General features: G+C 42.5%; 1 protein-coding gene across 3 annotated transcripts in view; it reads right to left on the bottom strand.

Annotated features, from left to right (window-relative positions):
* Positions 1–19,583, bottom strand: part of prkca (protein kinase C alpha) — a 166,884-nt gene that overhangs the window by 64,038 nt on the left and 83,263 nt on the right. For all 3 annotated transcript variants that reach the window (XM_023960405.1, XM_023960406.1, XM_023960408.1), the window contains exons 4-5: positions 4,081–4,192; positions 2,379–2,507 (exon numbers count right to left, since the gene is read on the bottom strand). In XM_023960405.1, coding sequence (XP_023816173.1) covers positions 2,379–2,507; positions 4,081–4,192 — 241 coding nt within the window. The remainder of the gene's footprint in view (positions 1–2,378; positions 2,508–4,080; positions 4,193–19,583) is intronic.

Genomic DNA, 19,583 nt, shown 5'->3' with positions numbered 1-19,583 from the left:
GTTTATTACAGAACTACCAACTATTGTTGTAATATTGGGTTATATAAATACAATTGAATTGAATTCAATTTGTCAAACCGTTACACAGGAGCTTTAGCTACAGTGTTTACCATCACAACCATAACTCTTCAACCCTCGCCACGATCGGTGTGAATTTGCGTATTCGGTTGCTCAGACCAGCGGTCTGCACCCGTATGTATCACTTTATATGCATATCGGGGAAAAGCCGCTTTGAAGAGTTGCTCACCGGCGCAAACTCACTTTTTTTTCAGCTGAAAAAACCCGTAACTGTTAGGGTTGTCAGGGTTGGACCTCTGGCTAATGATGTCATGAGCTTGACACCCCAGACGTGTGAGGGAGGACCTACCCCCAAATGTTTTTAGCTTGATCGCTACATGTAGCAGTATGGTTTACATCTCCTTTACAATGCATGGGAGACACGGATGATGTGTAGATATCTGTTTTATTTATTTTGAAGAGCTCTACAAAAGCATTGGTAAACACTTCTGTCAGGGTTCATGAGATCATTCAGGGACTCTCCAAGTACGGTGAGCTTCACCCCTGCACCAGTCACTAAGGTGTTCCCATCTTTCTGTGGCCCGTTTGAGGACTTGCTGTCCCGCATAAGTCAGAGGAGAGAAAGAACAACCATAAAATTAGAGGATCTTTTTATTATCATCTCCATGAAAATATGTAAAATCTCAAAGTTCAGGAGGATAACAATCAGATTCTCCCCAGTGTTGGTTTAGGACTCCACCCACCGATTGCATCATTGTACACACCAGTCTCATTGTCGTCGTCGCCAAATTTCAGATTTTTAAACTCTGGACATGCCGCAACGCCCAAATCAGCCTGCAATACCAAAGCCGCTGGCGCTCAAATCGTGCCGCAGGACCTCAGATCACGTCGGTACATTGACTTAACATTAAAACTGGATGCCTCTGCCGCACGATTCGCGTCTGGTGATTAAGGCAGATAAAGGCATGAGGTAAAAGAAAAAAAAGTGTACGGACAACATATAAAAAGGATAAGCATTTCTGTCTGCGGGGTGAGGTTGTGGAATAACATGGCGGAAAATATCAAAATGAATTTTGGAGACATAAAAATTAGAAAATGAGAACCCTAATGAGACAACATATGGACAATCATGGCTTTGTGACGTCTTGGTACTTGTTGTTTTGCTTTATGTGAAGAATTATTATTATTATTTTATTATGTAAAAATGAACATTCATAAAATATAGTAAGATTGGGGAAGAGGATTAATAGGATTTTTCTTCTATCCACTCCTTTTTGGAAGACTTAATTACTTCCTGTTTGTCATGTTTAAATGACTTTTATTTTGTGTTTGAAACTAAAAGGAAATCAATCAATTAGACACAAAAGTGTTAAAGCTAAGAGCCTTGTCCCCAAGAGTCTCTGGATCATGTTGCTTTGATCTTGATAAGAATAATTCAACAAAACTTTCATTTGTTCTGCAGCACAACAGAAAACATGTTCTAACGTTATATTTACAAAAAAAGGAGACAAAGTGGAAGACAACCACTCACAGCTGATGAACTATAGGTTTGGTTTGGATGGTCTGTCAAATGTGGCACAACTCTGAACCACAAGAGAATGTCTGACCACAACAACAACAAAAAAAACCTCAAAGGATTTGTGAACTTTACAGCAATATTGCAATAGTGCCATTTTTCATGACATTCTGCTTTGACTTAACGATGATGGTGAATCTCCACACAACTGAAAGCGAGCCTGCAAACGCCTATCAATGTGTTTGCTGTTTTCTAACACTTGCAGAATCTTACTTATAGAACAAACAGTTGCTGGCAACCAACATTTAATCCATGTGCTATCTTGTGGGGTCCAGATGACCCCACTAGACAGTGTGCTGAACCTTTTTTCTTCAATGATTTGTGATCTTCACTAGTGTCCATAGATTACAAGAAATCCTCTCCACCTTTATTCACCTGTGTCATGCTAGGGATAACACGTCAATGTAAGGGTGGGGTCATCTTGACCCCATGAGATAGCACAAGGGTTTTTAAAGAAGAGACTTCTGGGTAGAGTTAACTGCTGTTACAGATAGCAATACACCACAAACCAAGTGAGGACTGTAATCTATATGTGAAACCTCTTGGTGGCTAGATCACTATCTACACCTCGGATTATACACTTCTCTGACTTTTGTCTCTGTTTTGTAAACCGGACGCTCACAATCTAGCCATAAGTGCGTATAGTTTTCATGCAAATATACATAACCTCAGAACAAATATATCGAGCTCATGTCCTACAGATATTCTGCTGCGTCACTTCTGGGGTGTAAAACCGTTCACATCATTGGCCTTTGAAAGACACGATGAAGGTTATGGTCCTTACCTGCGACCTTCAGCTTGTCCCCACTGACCTCACACCTGAGGAGAAGACGGCCCCTTTTCTCAGTGTGATCCATTCCACACAGGCTGGGCACGTTCATCACACACTGCTTGTGAACGTTCATATCGCACGCTGGTGGGACACAGAGAAGACGAGGGCAGCAGGGAAAAAGAGAATCCATTAATTATGCATTTGATGTAAACCAAATAAAAGGGTAAAAAGACATTCTTAGAAGTGATTTGCACTCTGAAGCTAATGTACTGATAAAAACAGAAGAAATGTGAGTTTGCTCAAGTTTATTAACTTAAACCAAGTATTTAAAAAGCAGGAGGTGCATGCACAAACATTTCCATGAACGCTTCAGTGCAGTAAGCTGCTTCACTCACACCTGTCAGATTTACTGCAGCCGCTTCTGAGCTTATCTCTACGGACATATTTCAATCGTATTTCCTTTTTTGACGCAATATTAAAGGATTGTTTTGCAGACAGCTGTGTAAGAAGGGCAAGAACAAGGTTATAACCCAGATTCTTCTCCCTTATGATACGCAAGCATGTCATGTCTGTCAGCCGGCTGAGCCTCCCTGCAGCAAATGGAGAGGAGTTACCGGCGCTTGCATCATCGTGTCACCAGGTCACAGAATGAAAAACAATGAGAAGGGATCAGCTGCTGTCTGTCACAGTCTGCATGAGGAAAAATGACTTCTGCATTTTCCAGAGAAATCCAGAGAGCATCACAACAATACAGCAGCTTCAAAGGGGGGCGGGTTCCTGTTATTTACGCCACACTGTTCGCCGTCCCAACTTGGAACGAGATTGTTTTTACAGTACTGGTGCAGACAAAAGCTGATGGGGGGAAAAAAATCTAAATTCTCTTATTTTTATAGGAAGCAAAAGTATGACAAGCATTTCATGACATTAAACATAACATTTAGTGTGTTGTATGTATGAAAATAATGTTTTTATAAGATTGATATTATCTTTATTAGATAAGATTTTTTCTCTTTTCCAATTCTGTTTTTTAAAGTTTAGATTACAAAAAACTCCTAATGTATGCAAATGTGTTTTTTTTTTGTTTTACTTTTACTTTAAAATGTACTATAAATGTTTCCCCCCTTCAACTGAGACTTGAACAAGTACACTCTCAAAAATTGGCTGGCTAAGCAAAAAGTGCTGATGGTCATAAACTCAAACTGTGGGGAATTATAATTTGAATGTTTGCAGTTCGATCTTGCATTTCCTCAGTTCTAGTTCAGCATGTCACAGAGCTTCTAATACGCACAGCAAGCGCTCAGTGGTAAATGTCACACATCTGTGAACTCATTAAAGATTCCAGACTTTAACCTACAAACAAGATAAAACCTGATAAAGGGGGGAATTTTGAACGACGGTGCACCTTTGATTGTCTTTTACTGAAGAAAAAAGCTGTGACTGTTATGAGTGAAGGTCAGAAAGGAGAGAAAAGAAAGAGTTAAGTCACTTCAACTTTCTTTTTCCATATCTATTTGAATGGTAGAGAGGGATAACCTCAATTCTGTGCTTTTTCAATTTCAACACAATTAAAATTCTCAACCCTGATTGACTGTACATATTTCTCAGTATTTGTAGTCATTCTAAAATGTAGCAGAAAGAAAATCCAACTAATTTACAACCAATTTCCCAACAACCAATGATAAAAAGAGTATATTTTAATATGAACTAAACTCACAGTCACACTTCATCCCCTGGTGAATGAGACCATAAAGCAGAGAGCCACAGTGGTCGCAGAAAGTGGGGCTGCCAAATGTGTGGATCTTGAACTTGTGCTTTGTTCTGGGATCCTAAAGAATCCAAAAAACAAAAAAATATCAAACATGTGCAGGAAACAAATTAAGCTGCAGCATTTCAGTAAAGGAGTGTTAGAATAGTCAGGTTTTTTAACAGGTCACATCAGAAAAGCCTCAGAAGGTCAAAAAGTCAGGTTTCATGTTAGAATCAAAGTCAAAATACACTGAACAAAAATACAAACACAACACCTGTGCAATAACCAGGCTGTCTAACCAGCATCATGATAACTGGAATGGATTATGTCAGCAAAGGAGAAGATTTACACGGATTAGTGAACAATAATTGAGAGATGGTTATTTTGAGAGATCCGCTCATAAAAGATGGAACAAAAACAAAAGTGCAGCATTTAGATTTTTGTTCAGTGTATACCTTCTTAGCAGATTATTTCTGTATTTTATCTGATAAAGTGTCCAATTTAAAAGCCTAAAACAACAATTACTTTTGTTCACATTTGACATGAGGTATTAAACCAGGATTATTTGAAGAAAAGTCAACATTAGTGTATATGTATATATGGACACACATGATCATAGAGACTTAAGACAAATACAAATAAAGCACAAAGTAATGTAAAAGTTTCGTATGAAATACAGTAAAGCTGGATTTATAACTAGGGATGTAGCGATTCACTTTGCCCACTATTCAGTACAAACCTTTTTGTTTCCGTTTGATTTGTGTATCATAAAGGAAAAACAAAAACAAAAAAATCACAAAAATCATTTTTTTATTAGCGAATAGGCAAATAACAGAGAAAAACCTTTTCGCTAGCCTATGCTAAGCCTGCTGTTATATAATAAAACAATAGACTAAAAATCCCTCTTCAGACTTGACAGCGATCGGCCATCGCATCAATCGTATCCACAATCGCGCGGTTTAGTTCATACTAACGTAGTCTGGTTTTCCTCGCGACAGTCCGCGAAAACTGCGATGAACTTCTGAGTGGCATTTCTGCTTTTCAAGCGAATTGTCTCCAGCGTTTATTTTTAACATGAAGGGTATCTTGCTCATAAACTTGATGCGTCTGTGAACACACTGGTACAGGCTGAGGCAGAGGAGGAAGTGGCGTGTTCCTCTAAACAGAAGAAGGGTAATATAAGGCGAAATAAATAAAAACGAAAAATTATAAATGCACCAATTTGCTTTCTCTGGTGCTGCAAGATATATGAGATATAAGACATTTCTTTCCAGTAACTTGCTCTATTTTCTATTTCTCTCTGCATCTGTGTCTGTGTGTGAAGTTAGACACTTTAACTTCTTCAATTGAGTTTTAATCATCCGGAGTGTTAAAAAGACATTTTCTGGACAGTTTGCTTTTTTATCGCATTCTGTAATAATTCCTCAAAATAAAATCAGGTTAAATGGTGCCGTAAAAGGTGCATAAAATTCCAGTCACGGATGATGTCATCAGCAGGTGTCACAGTTCCACTCAATGGCCCAGCAGAGAATGCCAAGTTTGGTTTTAAACCGGCATCCCTACTTCACATCTGTGCCATGTGCAAAGAAAAACTTCAGATAAACACCATCATTACATGATACTCACATTCTTTTAAGGAAATCTAAGTCCACAGGGAATCAGTGAGTCAAAAAAAAAAAAATCACCAAAAGTGTTTAAACTCGTAGTTCTTTACAAGGGGGATCATCAACCGAGCAAAGCTAATGTTACCACCCATGGAACAGATGACGTGTGCAGCTGGTGTTTTAGCACAATGCTAAGGAGAACAGCAATGTTTGCAACAATCTCAAGAGTCTGAGGCTGGGAGGAATAATCAGGCCTTTCTCATCCAATCTGGACCCCCATCAATGACAAAAACTAAATCACAAAAGTAAGCATTCAAGATAATTGCCAGTCTAGACATGAAAACACAACTTTCATTTGCAAAGGTAGACCTGAAGAAATTTCTTCAACCTCCAAGTGGAGAGGACAAACACCACAGCGACGTGTGGTGAAACCCAAACCAAAGGAGCACAAACACAAACAGTGAAGTCTAGGATTGACTATTTGTGCTTTACAGCTATCCAAGACGTTTCCCCTTCTAAATGAATCGTGGTCTTATGACCTAATCTGAAGGTAACAGAGTCCTTCCTGCTAACCACTATAAACAACAACAACAAAATCCAAGATTGTACAGTTCTTGGTTAAGACCCATAACTGCACATAATACCCAACAGCTAAAACCTTTTTTTTTTTATCAGTTAGGGGGGAAAAGCTCAATAATGCTTTTGAATGCAATGCAAAGTGGGACCGTCCCAGAGAGAGATCACTCTTTAGGATTTATATGAATGATATTGCATACATTTCTGCCTCAACACTTACATTCATCTTTGCTGACGATACAAGTCGCTAGGTTTCAAGAAGCGATATCAATGTTCTTATTAACCCTCGTGTTGTCTTGTGGGTAAAAAGTCACCCATTTCTATTTATAGTTGTAGAGAAAATACATTAAATGTTTCCAACTTGAAACTTTGTGACTTTTCCTAAAGTGACTCTGTCATGCTTTTTGTTTGTGTTTACATGTGAGCTGTGCACCACTCAGGTACAGAGATTGTCTTTTTGAATTATAAAAGCATTTCAGGACCAGAATTAGTTTTCAGGGCTTTTTATTATTTCCTTGTAAATTATTATTTTCAACCAGCCAGGCTCCAAAATGACGTTAGTCAAAATACAAACGCAGCCGAGAACAACTTTCAATACGATTTAATGAACCCAAGCCATGAAATACACCGATCATCCATCTAGTAAATAACCGAAATTCTCCATCAACTTAAAAAACTGAATGAAAAAAAAACATCCTTTTATCCAAACACTTACTGTGACATTGTCAACAAAGTATACCATATGGATTTGTAAAAATAGGAAAAGTAAAATTAACAAATTTTGTTTTGCTTTGCTGCTCCATTATCTTGTTTTTTATCCTTGTTTAACTTTTTAAAAGCCTTTAGGTTTCTTCCACTTGAACATTAGCTTTTTTTTCTTTTATGTACAAATGTATAATTTGATGGGGTTTGTGTGTACTATGTCATTACTAGTATTTATGGTTTGTTTTATTTGTGCTAAGTGAAAATAAAATTCTTAAATGATCATATGAGGGGCTAACTATCACACAAAAAAGCTTTTTAATTGATCCCTATGCTAGTTCTAAAGGCTGTTTATAAGGTCTATAAATAGTTTGTCACACAGCTTTTGAATTTCATTTTCTTTCCGCCCTGGTAACGTTAGAACTGAAAGTGTGTTTCAGTTTTGCCGTGCCAGCATGAGATGAAACAATCCTTTTACTGTGCATCATTTGCATCTGTTACTACTAAACAGACAGTATGTTTTTTTTCAGTATTTTTTTATCAGGGCTTGATCAGTTGCTAGGCTGTATTGGACTAGAAGAGTGGCTCATGTATCAGTAATCACCGGAGCTCTAATTCTAATGTTGACGGTCTTTTGACTTCCGTAACTCTTCAATCATTCACACAATTAACGTAATTCCAGCCGATTCTGAAGCGGAGAAAAGTAGCACTTTACATTGCTGAAGTGCTCGTAAAATGTAAATCACCAAATTCTGTCTAGCCGCTTCTCTCCACCTCAGAATTGGTTGATTCACAGACAATATTTGAATAATCTGTCTTCTAAATGTGCTCTACCGTTTGGTTGAGCAGGTGTTCTAAGGGTTAGACAGCAGAGATTGCAGTGCAAAAGGCAAAGTTGTTCCATGTGTTCTCCATGTGTTGAACTTGTAAATTGCAGAAACCGTGCAGAAGATCTCACATTCAGAACTGATGGGGGTGGTGCACCAATAAACTTCATTGCATATTTCTGAGTCGCTTTGATCGCCATTCGTGTTGGCGCTGAGCAGAGGAGGGTTGCAGAGCAGCTTTTTTTCAGTATGGGAAGGTCAGTCATTCATTTTTTAACCTGGGATTAAAAGACCTTTGCGTTAAAGTGTTAAACGAGTTAGCCTTGCAGCTAATAGCATGACATGCAGGTCAAGGATGGGCCGATATCATTTTTTCCTGCCAATACGATAACCAATATTTCCCCAGCAACTGTAGCTTATAGCTGATATTTGCCGATACTTAGGTGTCTACAGTAACACAAAGTTCAGATTTCCTTTTTGTTTCTTTATTAAAAATGCACAACTTTTCTTTTACTGGACAATCACATTGTACTTGACTTTTTAACAAACAGCAAAGGATCTCATAGGAACATGCATCACTTTAGAACTTCCATATAAATATATCTGAAAGCCTTCAGACCATTTATTGAATATTGGACATAAGCTCCCTTTTCCATGGTTCTGTTAAGTAACAACATCTGTCCCCATTAAAAATAACAAAAACCTTAAATGAAAACAGTCAATTACTGACTATGACTGTAAACACAATCTTCCCAATCTATTAGGAACAATACATTAAACATTACATTAAACTATACATTTAAACAATAAGTGTTTCTGGAAACAGTCAGAAGAATATTGGTAGATTTTTTTAAAGCCTCAACACTATTACACTTTGACTTAGACATTTTTGTGTAAGTCGAAGTTTTATTTTACACGCCTCAAGTTATACATTTTTATTTTACAGGTAGTTGTCATATAGAAGAAAAGAAACTGTTTAATGAGTCTGCCTCGCTATGAAGCACTAGTGTTTGAACAAAAGCCGTAACATTTCCACTTTTCATTTAATCATGACCTTGATGACTGAGAATCTACACAAACTTTATTGTGAAATTCTTTTTTTTCTGCTACCCACTAACACTAAGACAGGGGTCAGCACCCTGAACCTCTCAAAGAGCCATTTGGATCAGTTTCCCACTGAGATGAAAGCACAGGGAGCCGCAATACTAGGTGTGTTAGAAAAAATGTTTTTGCCGACACATCGCGATAGTTCATTTGGCCATACTTGTATTGATTCAAAATGCTGTCAGGATATTTATTTAATTATTTATTTTAATTATTTATGAGCGTGATGTTTCCCTTTGATCTTCTGTCCATTTTCCACAACATTTCCGCCTGTCAAACACCCACAGTTAAGATGAATGAAATGATGGAAACAAATTCACTTTGATGCAGACTCCTTTCAATTTTCTTTTTTTTCTTCTTTAAATTCAGTAAACCCAATGAATTATATAGATTTTTTGGATGACAACTACGGTGTTAAAGGCACCACGACAATCTTAGAACGTGATAGTTGTTTTACAAAACCACACAGAGCCGAAGCACAGGGAGGAAAGAGTCGCATGCGGCTCCGGAGCCGCCGGGTGCCGGCCCCTGCACTAAGAGCTCTGACCTAACTAAACTAGACCTTACTTATTTTTAATTATTTTGACCTTCAATGTTTTGTTATCTTTCTTTTCTTTAGTAGTTCTGAGTGAAAACCCACTCTTAACTAACCTTTTTTATATCGCGATATTTCGTTTGTCGATACTTGTATCGATTCAAAATGGTGTTAAAACGATATTTGTTTTATTATTTATCAGAGTCTGTCAACATCTGACTCTAGTAATCCACTTAAACATCCGACCGCTAGGTGGCAGCAGAGCACACAGAGCCTCTTTGAGCAGCTCTACACCGCAAAAAAACAACAAGATCTCAGGTTTCGTTGTTATGAGACATGCACTACTTAGTTTTTACTTGGGATGGGTACTGAACCGAAACTCTGTGCCATGTTGCACAATGTTGTATCATAAAACACAGATTACGATGCTTTGTAGCGGCTCAGATAAGAACGAGTGAAGCAATGCAGCTGCTCAGCGGCTAACGCACATAGCATCAGCCAAAATGTTGTCGACAAAGCGGGCCAAAGTTCTGGAGAACCTCCCAGCTATAGATTCTAGTTCAGCGTCATGATAAAACAAAATGATATGTACTACACTGTGAAAAAAGGCCAACGTCGTGGTGATGAGCGGTGAAATCCGTGTTTACTTCCACGTGTGAGGAAGCAGAGCTTCAGCTGCAGAGCAGACTGTCATGTTAATAAAGCCTCTTGGCCACATTAAAGTCCTCTCCTTCACCCTGCCAAGCTGCCTCATCATCACAGTTCATTGTGATGATGAGGCAGAAAGAATTTTTTCCTTTATTTTTGAAGCACCTGTTCAAACACCATTCAGGCTCCTCAACCGTTTAAAAGTACAGGAGATGTTTAGCAATGTTGGAAACAAACATTCATAGTGCTTTTATCACCAAAATAAAAGCACCATGAGTTTGCTGGCTTAAAGCAACTTCTATATGAGATACAGTTGCAATGCTTAATGTTTTGATCATAAATAAACAGAATTTTACCACCTTATTTCAATGAAAGGCATATTAATAGTCAGGTAGAGCGTTTTCTAAGTCATATTCCTTAAATAACATGAAAATCTGTTCCGGTACAATATCGCGATACGAATCGTATCGTGAGTTGTGTACTGTGGTACTATCGTACTTCCAGACGACCATAAATCATTTAGCAAATGTTTCTGCAGCTTTGGGTGTACTAAATTTGATTTCTATGGATTTCTTCTCATAAAAAAATTTATACGTGCGCACGGTTTATCAGATTTTTTTTCTTTTTAACCACTGGCCCCTGGAGGGCTCCGTAGACTAATATCAGACTGTGGGTTAGATTACGCCTTTTTCTCCTACAATATCATACACACAACACAAAGGGCCAAGCACAGACATTCGTTTTTTAGTCACCACCGGGTGACTTCTGGAAGCATCACATAAAAATGCACCGACAGCGTCAAAGCTCTGTCTTCCAGGGAATCCTCCGCAAAATGATACGTAGTGACAGTAACTCTCCTCCTGCTCATCAACAGTAACTAGGTCTGCTTTTTAAAACCTTTGTCGAAAACTTCTGTTTTTGCAAGAAGTAAAGGTTTGCTTCAGAAAATCAGCAAGTCTCACTGACTTTATTAGTCTAGCTTCCTCAATCTTATGTGGTTTTGATGTCGGACCACCAGTCTTCCCTTTACAGACTGATCTGGATGAGCGTCTATGTGCACAAAATGAAACTTGCAAATTGCTGCAGCCGGCTACACCATAGTGGGCACACAGAGTTGTCCATAAACACATCCTGTGTGTGAGCTGGGGAAAAGAATGGGTCTTTGGTTTCCAACCTATTTTACAGTCTAATTGAGACCTAATGGGAAAGTCAATCCAGACTGAGTGGCGCTTTTGTTTCAGAACAGCAAAATGTTGAAAGGATGACTCAGTAAGTAGTAATGGCTAAAAGAGGGAGTCCTGCATGACGACTCAATGGCGGAGAGAGAAAGATGTTCTTCAGTCATGAAACAGGCATAAGGATTTTCCAAGAGTCATAAATGGAAATTTTAAGAAAAACGTAATTAGCTTGTGTGTAATTTACAACTTGTAGTCAATTCATGCAATTTAAATAATAAATGGATACATTAGCTAAGTTTGTTCGGGTATTATACAGGCAGAACTGGAAGAAAAAAATGGCACCCATAAAGTAACTGTGAGACTTGAACGTAAAGCTAATCCAAATGAACTGTAATTGAGAAGAAAGAATACCTCTGTATTTGCGATCATTTAAACCCAAACCCAACCTATTTTGAATTTTGAACGGTTGCACAATGGCACCCGTGGTCCAGACGAGAAGAGGTCGATGATGGAAAGATCGAAGGTTTGGTTCCCTCCTCACCCGCCCATGTGTTGATGTTAGAGATCAACCGGTATGTGTGAGTAATCAGGAGATGTCCCCTTAGTGCCCTACTCGCCAATTTTAACTGCACCCCCCTTAGTACACACACCCCTCCCCCTTCAATATATACATTCAAACATAAACACACACACATGCACACAAACACCCTCTCAAACACCCATACACGCACACACATTTTACAAGGAAGGTGGGACCTGGGTCCATCTGTCCCCTACCCCTTCCCTGGTGGGGGGTGCGGGCCCCTTGGCGATGGCGGCCGTGTCCCTTGGGTGCCGGCTCCCTGGGCCCGGCGGTGCTCTCTCCGCGCGGTGGGGGGGTTCATATTACACCTGAGCCGGGGGTGTTCGTGTCCCTGGGGGGTGGGTCCTGGTCCTTGCCCCTGGGCGCTGGGCCCCGCCAAACTTCCAACATGGCCGAGCCTGGTCGGGCCATATTTATAACACCCCTTGTGGGCCGCCCTTTTTTCCCCGGGGTTCCCCCCTCCTGGGCGGGGGCGGCGGGCCCCTGCCTTGCTCCTACCTGGACCAACCGTGGGCCGGGTGGGTGGCTGCCTGGAGTGCGGAGCGGGTCTCCCTTGGGGGGTCCTGGCTCGTACCTGGGGTCGGGGCGGGGGGATGCCCGGAACTCCTGGGTGGTGGTGGGGTGCTCGTCAGGGGCTGTGGGCGTCCCTCTCCGGTGGGGCCCTGCGTTGGGCTCTTCCGGCGCGGCGGGGGGCTGCTTTCCTGGCTGGGCTGGGGCGGCGCTCTCTTTCCCTCTGCGCCTCCCTGCTCTCTGGCTCTGGGGGCCTCGCGGCGGTCCTGCTGGCCCTGGCCTGGGTGGCGGTCTTGGTCGCCCGGGGGGCGGTTGTTCCCTGCCTGTTCCCGTGTGGCGTTGGGGGAATTCCGGCTGCCGCTGCTGCTGCGGCGGGGGTCTGGGTGTGGGGATGGCTCGGCGCTCCTCCTCCTTCTTTTCACATTCCACCATCCATTTTAGAAGAACATAAACACTCACTTGAGCACAGGTGTTAGCTCACCTTTGCACTAATAGTTTGCATGATTGAATGAATGAAAGATTTCACACTAGTTGGTTTAAAGGCATAGGTATGCGTTCGTGAACACTATCTGTTTTGTGTGCATGCTGACATGTGGACATTTTTGCGGCTAGCAGGTGTGTTGATAATATTTGAGTGTGTGTGAACAGGCCCCGCCCTTTCTGTACTACATTTGAACCGTACCGTAACGATAAACAACCAGTAAACCTGTCTGCTCTATGCTGCTTCATGGTCTTACCCCCCTTCCCCTCCTATTATCACTCTCCTACCCCCCCCCTCTCTCTAACGTCCCTCTCTCTTCTTCCCCTCTTTCCTTTTCCGTCCGGTCCAACACCAAAGATTTTCAAACATGATTGAAATTAATAAAGTTTGGCCTCAATTACAAAAGGGGTTTATTCAGACATACCTTTGGTTTGTCTGAAGATGAATAACCCCTCTTGTTAAAATAAAATATGTCCAACACAAGAGGCCCTCAGCTCTCATCTGATTGCCTAGCTGTTGGACAGGACAAGTTAAAAAAAAAAAAAAAAAAAAAAAAAAAAAAAGAGATCAACCGGTATGCTTTGCATTTTAGTTTTTTTTTTTGTTTCTTTTTGGGGGGTGGGGGGTGGGGGTGGGGTCAGGACCAATACAGATTATTAGTAATTAGGAAGGCTGACAACGAAAACGGCTTCTCCTGGGGTTGTAAATTGCAGAAGCCGTGCCCAAAATGCGCTCAGTTGGGACTGATGTGAGCACAAAGAAACTTTATGGCCAATCCTGATATACGTCACTTCTCTTCACAGCTCTCTTAGGGATGGTGAAGGATTCAACACACCAGATTTGACACTTCCCATGAGTCTTAGTGGCTATAGGCGGGGCTAACCCCCAGGTCGCCACAACATTAAATTTGCGCTGAGGCAGAAGAAATGTTAGCCGTGAGTTTCCTCCGAGACGCTATTAGGTGACGGACAGTTAGCATGTCAACATATGGCTAATGCAGACGCGGGGCCAGAGATGAGGACCCCCCCCCCCCCCCCCCCCCATCTCCTTACTTTTTCTGTGTGGGAACACTTTGGCTTTGTTGTCAGCATCCATGAAGCCAAAAGACAATTGGATAAGTGGAATGCTGTGTGTCGACATTGTTACACAAAGATAGCGTATGTCACAGTAACACATCTAATCTGTTAACGCATTTAAAACGGCATCACCCGACTGTAACAATCGGGTTTACAAGAAAAAAAATGTGCAAGTTTAAATGTTTGTTTTCAGGCCAGTGTTAATTATCCAAAGTTTTTGGTTCCTGGCAGCAAATAGTTTTTCTTATTTTATTAAGCAGATCACCTTCATAGGTCAATTTTATTTATTGTTATGTAAAACCAATAAATGCATTTTGTAAGTAATTTTTTTCTGCCTTAGTTTTCTGTAGCGAAAAATTTCAAAAAATAGATAGATGGATAAATATAATTTTATTAATCTCCCAAGGGAGAAATTCAGGTGTCCAGCAGCAAAACACACACAATAAATAACAATAAGACAATAGTTCATGAAATAGCGGTTCATATCAAGCAGATTTGTTAGACAGCAGTACCGAACCCAAATGTACCGAACCCAGCCCTATGAAATTCTGAACCGAACCGAATTGAGATTTTAGTGTATCGTTACACCCCTAGTACGTATACACCATTTACCGCATCAAAATCATGACAAAATCAATTAAAACTATATACATAAACATGATCAAAAGCCTCAAAGCAACAAACAGCCAGTGAATAAAACTGGGGTGGATGTGGGGGTGGGCTCAGTCATTAAATAGTGAATAATTAGCAAGTATCTCCTTTAAAACCTAATTAGTGAGCCGAGCACTGGCCAGGACCTCTGCTTCCAAATGGCTTGATGAGAGGGGGCTGCCTTGTCGACGTAGAGGGGCCCTCATGCATTCACTCACAAACAAATTCATTTTCAAAACATAAAACAGATCAATAAAGCTTCTTCAGAAAAGCCTTTCAACTAGTCATAAAGACCTGTGGCCTAGTGTTAGAAGACGGCCTGTACAGAGAATAGAAAAGGGGAATATTTTTCTATCTTCAATCACTCTGCTTTCTCATGTCACTTTCGCGTTTTAACAATACATTACAACATTAGAATGTGTTGTTGGGATTTAAAAGAGAGGGCTCAGACAGCTAGCCGTGTCTTGTTCACCTAAAGGTTTTATTTTTGTGCTGCTTTATCATATCTGTTCAAGAGAGCAGCCGTTACTAGAAGGAACAGCAGGCTGCACTTAAAAAATGCCCTTTCACATTTGGCCGTTCAGACTTACTTTGATTGGGAGGGGAATTTGAAAGAATACATCAATAAAAAATCCTGCCTTTCCTAGTTACGACAATAGTGATTTGGGTAGTAAAGAACTATCAGAACCAGAAATAAATATATTCCTTCACACCTGCTTCACTTCTGCACTTTGATGCCCTAGATCAGGGGTCACTAACAGTCTGGATTGGGACCCAGATGCCGGGTCAAGCGGACGCAGACCCAGATCCGAACTTGGCGCAAAATGAATATGATGGGGGTCTTTATTTTAAATGGTGCAGCTCTTGTGGTCGTTGCAACCAACACATTCTCACATCCAACTAGTCATACTTCGTGGGCCCCTCCACGTCACTTCACTGGGCCCCTCCTTCAGTCACATCACTCCAATTCTCCACCAGCTGCACTGGCTTCCCATAACCTCCAGGATCCAATTCAAACTCCTCCTGTTCACCTTTAAGGCCCTCCATAACCTGGCTCCTCCTTATCTCTCCGACCTCCTTCATCTCAAAACCCCCTCTCGTTCTCTTCGATCCTCCTCCTCTGTTCAGCTCTCTGTCCCTCCCGCCCGACTCGTTTGGGAGAAGGCTCTGCTCCCAAACTCTGGAATTCCCTCCCTCCTGACCTCCGTAACATAGACTCTCTGCCTACTTTCAGATCTAAACTCAAAACCTATCTGTTCATTTCTGCCTTCCCATCCTGATTCACTTTTTATTTTTTCTACTATTTTTATTGTGCTTTTAATGTCTATTTTTAACCTCTGTTTTGTAAAGTGTTCAGGATTTCAGGATTTCAGGAATTTCAGGATTTCAGGAAACTTTATTGTCATTTTATCATGATAAAACGAAATTAGGCTCTCTGGTCCCGGGCCAGCCGTTTACATTCAGACATAAATAATATATATCAATAATAATGTCAGTAAAATATCAGTCTGTTATGGTGTGGTTCCTGATGAGTATTGCACAGAAGTATTTTTCAAATTGCACAGTATTTTATGTTAAGTATTGCACAGCCCTGTGATATTGCACTTGGGAATTAGCTTGTTGTCCATAGAGGGGGGGGGGGTGCAGTGATCAACCGGAGTTAAGCAGTCTGACTGCTTCAGGAAAGAAACTGTTCCTCAGTCTGGTGGTCCTGCTCTTTATGCTCCTCAGTCTCCTGCCTGAGGGGAGCAGGGAGAACAGAGGGTGTGAGGGGTGGGTGGGGTCTTTCAGGATGCGAGAGGCCCGTTTCCTGCATCTGGTCGTATAGATGTCAGTGGTGGACGGCAGGCTGCAGCCCACAGTCCTCTGTGCAGCTTTGGTCACTCGTTGCAGAGCTTTCCTCTCTGCCGCAGAGCAGCTGCCGTGCCACACCGTGATGCAGGAGGTCATGACGCTCTCCACCACACACCTGTAGAAGGAGGTCAGGACTGGGATCCCCATCCCAGCTCGCTTGAGCCTCCTCAGGAAATAAAGGCGCTGGTGTGCCTTCTTGACCAGGCAGGAGGTGTTGGTGCTCCAGGTGAGGTCGCTGGAGATGTGCACGCCCAGATACCTGAAGCTGGAAACCACTTCCACCGCGTCCCCTCCGATGTGAATGGGGGGAGGGGGGCATCTGTCCTTCCTAAAATCCACGATCATCTCCTTGGTCTTCTTCCCATTGATGCAGAGGTTGTTGTCTCTGCACCAGCTCTCCAGATGTTCCACCTCCTGCCTGTAGTCAGACTCATCGTTGTTGGAGATGCGTCCAACCACAGCTGTGTCATCCGCAAACTTCACGATCAGACAGCTGGGGTGACTCGCTGTGCAGTCGTGCGTGAGCAGGGTGAACAGGAGGGGGCTCAGCACACAGCCCTGGGGGGAGCCCGTGCTGAGGGTGATCGGGGAGGAGGAGACGTTGCGGATTTTTACAGACTGCGGTCTGTCTGTCAGGAAGTCCAAGACCCAGTTGCACAGAGTGGGGCTCAGTCCAAGTGTGTGTAGTTTCTGGGTGAGGGTCTGCGGGATGATGGTGTTAAAAGCTGATGTGAAGTCCACGAAGAGCAGTCGAACGTACGCGTTCTTGTTCTCTAGGTGGGTGAGGGTTGTGTGGACCACAGAGGAGATGGCGTCCTCTGTGGATCGGTTTGACCTGTATGCGTATTGGTGCAGGTCCTTGGTGATGTCGATGGATTCTGTGATGCGGGTCATAACCAGTTTTTCGAAACATTTCATGACTATCGGTGTCAGGGCAACCGGCCGATAGTCATTCAGACCTGTCACTGTGGATGATTTGGGTATTGGAATGATGGTGGCGGTTTTCAGGCAGGTGGGGACCACTGCCTGCATCAGGGAGGTGTTGAAGATGTCTGTCAGCACCTCTGTGAGCTGGTGTGCACAGTCCTTCAGCACCCGTCCAGGGATGTTGTCGGGTCCAGCAGCTTTGTGAGGGTTGATCCTCTGGAGGGTCCTCCTCACCTCAGCGGGCGTCACACTGAAAGGCTCTTCGCCAGGTGGGATGGTGAGTTTGGTGCTGGGAGGGGCGGTGTTGGAGTCCTCAAAGCGGGAGTAGAAGAGGTTGAGTGCGTCTGGTAGAGAGGGGTCCTCAGGACATTGTGCATCTCTGGTGTTGTAATCTGTGATGCACTTAATGCCCTTCCACATACTCCGAGGGTCATTCGACGTAAAGTGTCCCTGAATCCTCTGAGCATAGGCGGCCTTGGCCCTCCTCACCCCAGCATGCAGCTCCCTTCTTGCTGCTCTGAGTGCCACCTTGTCACCTGACTGGAACGCAGCATTCCTGTGTTTCAGCAGAGCCCGCACCTCTGCGTTCAGCCAGGGTTTCTGGTTGGGGAAGTCTGTTACAGTCCTGGTGCTGGTGACATCCTCCGTGCACTTACTGATGTACCCGAGGACTCCTGATGCATAATCCTCTAGGTCAGGGGTCGGGAACCTATGGCTCGCGAGCCATATATGGCTCTTTTGATGGTCACATGTGGCTCGCAGACAAATCTTTAATTCAATTTTTTTTTCTTCATCAGACCAGTCCTTCTCGTGCGCGATGCGATGGCAGAGGCGCGCAGTAGTAGCGGTGCTTAGAGAGACAAATCTGCGCCAGCACTAGTATAAGTTTAAAATTGTCTATTAATTCACAGAGTTTGTACCACCCGGAAACCTGTGAATTGCCGTGCCTAAAACTGCGCGCTCCCGTCTCTGAGAAAGAGCGCGCAGATGCGGGGACGGGAGGTGTGAGGGAGAAAGCAGAGGGTGGGGGTGAGGGGTTGTGGGGACAGGCAGCAGGTGAATCGCGCAGGGATTGTAAATAGGTAAAACCCACTGCCCGTCACTCACTGCAGCGTGTGAGTGTGTGTTTGGCTCCAGGTCCGCATGTGAGCAGTCTGTCTCACATCTACAAAACATTCATACCAACCTAAGATCACGTTTAAAGTCTCAACGCCTGCATGAAGCAGAAACTCACCACGTAAACCAGACTAGACCATCAGCAAAACTACCACGAGAAATACTCATCATTTATTAGCAACAGCATAACAATGTTATTAAAAAGAATCCACAGACTTATTGTACTTTAAAAATGTTGAAATTACATCAAATGCACACATTCACTTGTATTTTAGTTTTAAACATATTGTCGCGGTCTGAGTTGGATGGCTGTTGGGCCGTATTAAAAGTTCTGGAGTTCATGGAACGCATCGATCAAGCAGAGACCTGATTGGCCCTCAGTTCTGTCGCTCAGCCTGTTGTTAGGTAGTTTGGACCAATGGGGTTCAGCTATGGGCCGAATAAGGGAAAGGGGAGGGCTGCAGCGGGAGCAGGAGAATATAAAGTTGGGAGAAGCTCTCTCGTGTCGGCGGGAGAGAATAAGGAGCTGCTGGAGTAATTGTTCGGCGTTTGTTGCGGTCTGCAGTAACCAGAATAAAGAACCTTAAAAGAGGTTAAGTCTCAGTGCCTCAGTGTGGGAAAGGGACACTACATTATTGTATGGCTCTTTTGAAATTACATTTCAAAATATGTGGCGTTTATGGCTCTCTTGGCCAAAAAGGTTCCCGACCCCTGCTCTAGGTCCACCTCCCCCTCTTGGGTTCTTGGGTTTCTTGAAAGGCGCTTTAAATAAAATGGATTATTATTATTATTATTATTACTTTTTGACGTTTTGGGTGTCCCCCAACTAGAAGTTAATTGACATGCAGCCTGTTCCCATTATATCAATACCGGTCTGCAGTCCGATGGCCACTTGGTACCGGGCCGCAGACAGGACAAAAAATGCATACGCTAACTTTGATTCTTTACATTTTTTTATTTTGTGATTCAGAAGGAAGTTTTATTTTGGACAACTACCCGATTCTGTTCACCGCATCCGCCTGTCTTGCCGCGTCGCGTGACATAAAGCAGCTGCTCACTCGGAGCGCTAGCTAAGTTATAAGTCCAAAGCTAAAAGGC

The sequence above is a fragment of the Oryzias latipes genome, chromosome 1 (assembly GCF_002234675.1).
Source record: "Oryzias latipes chromosome 1, ASM223467v1".
Taxonomy (NCBI): Eukaryota; Metazoa; Chordata; class Actinopteri; order Beloniformes; family Adrianichthyidae; genus Oryzias; species Oryzias latipes.
This window is presented reverse-complemented; position numbering and strand designations above follow the sequence as displayed.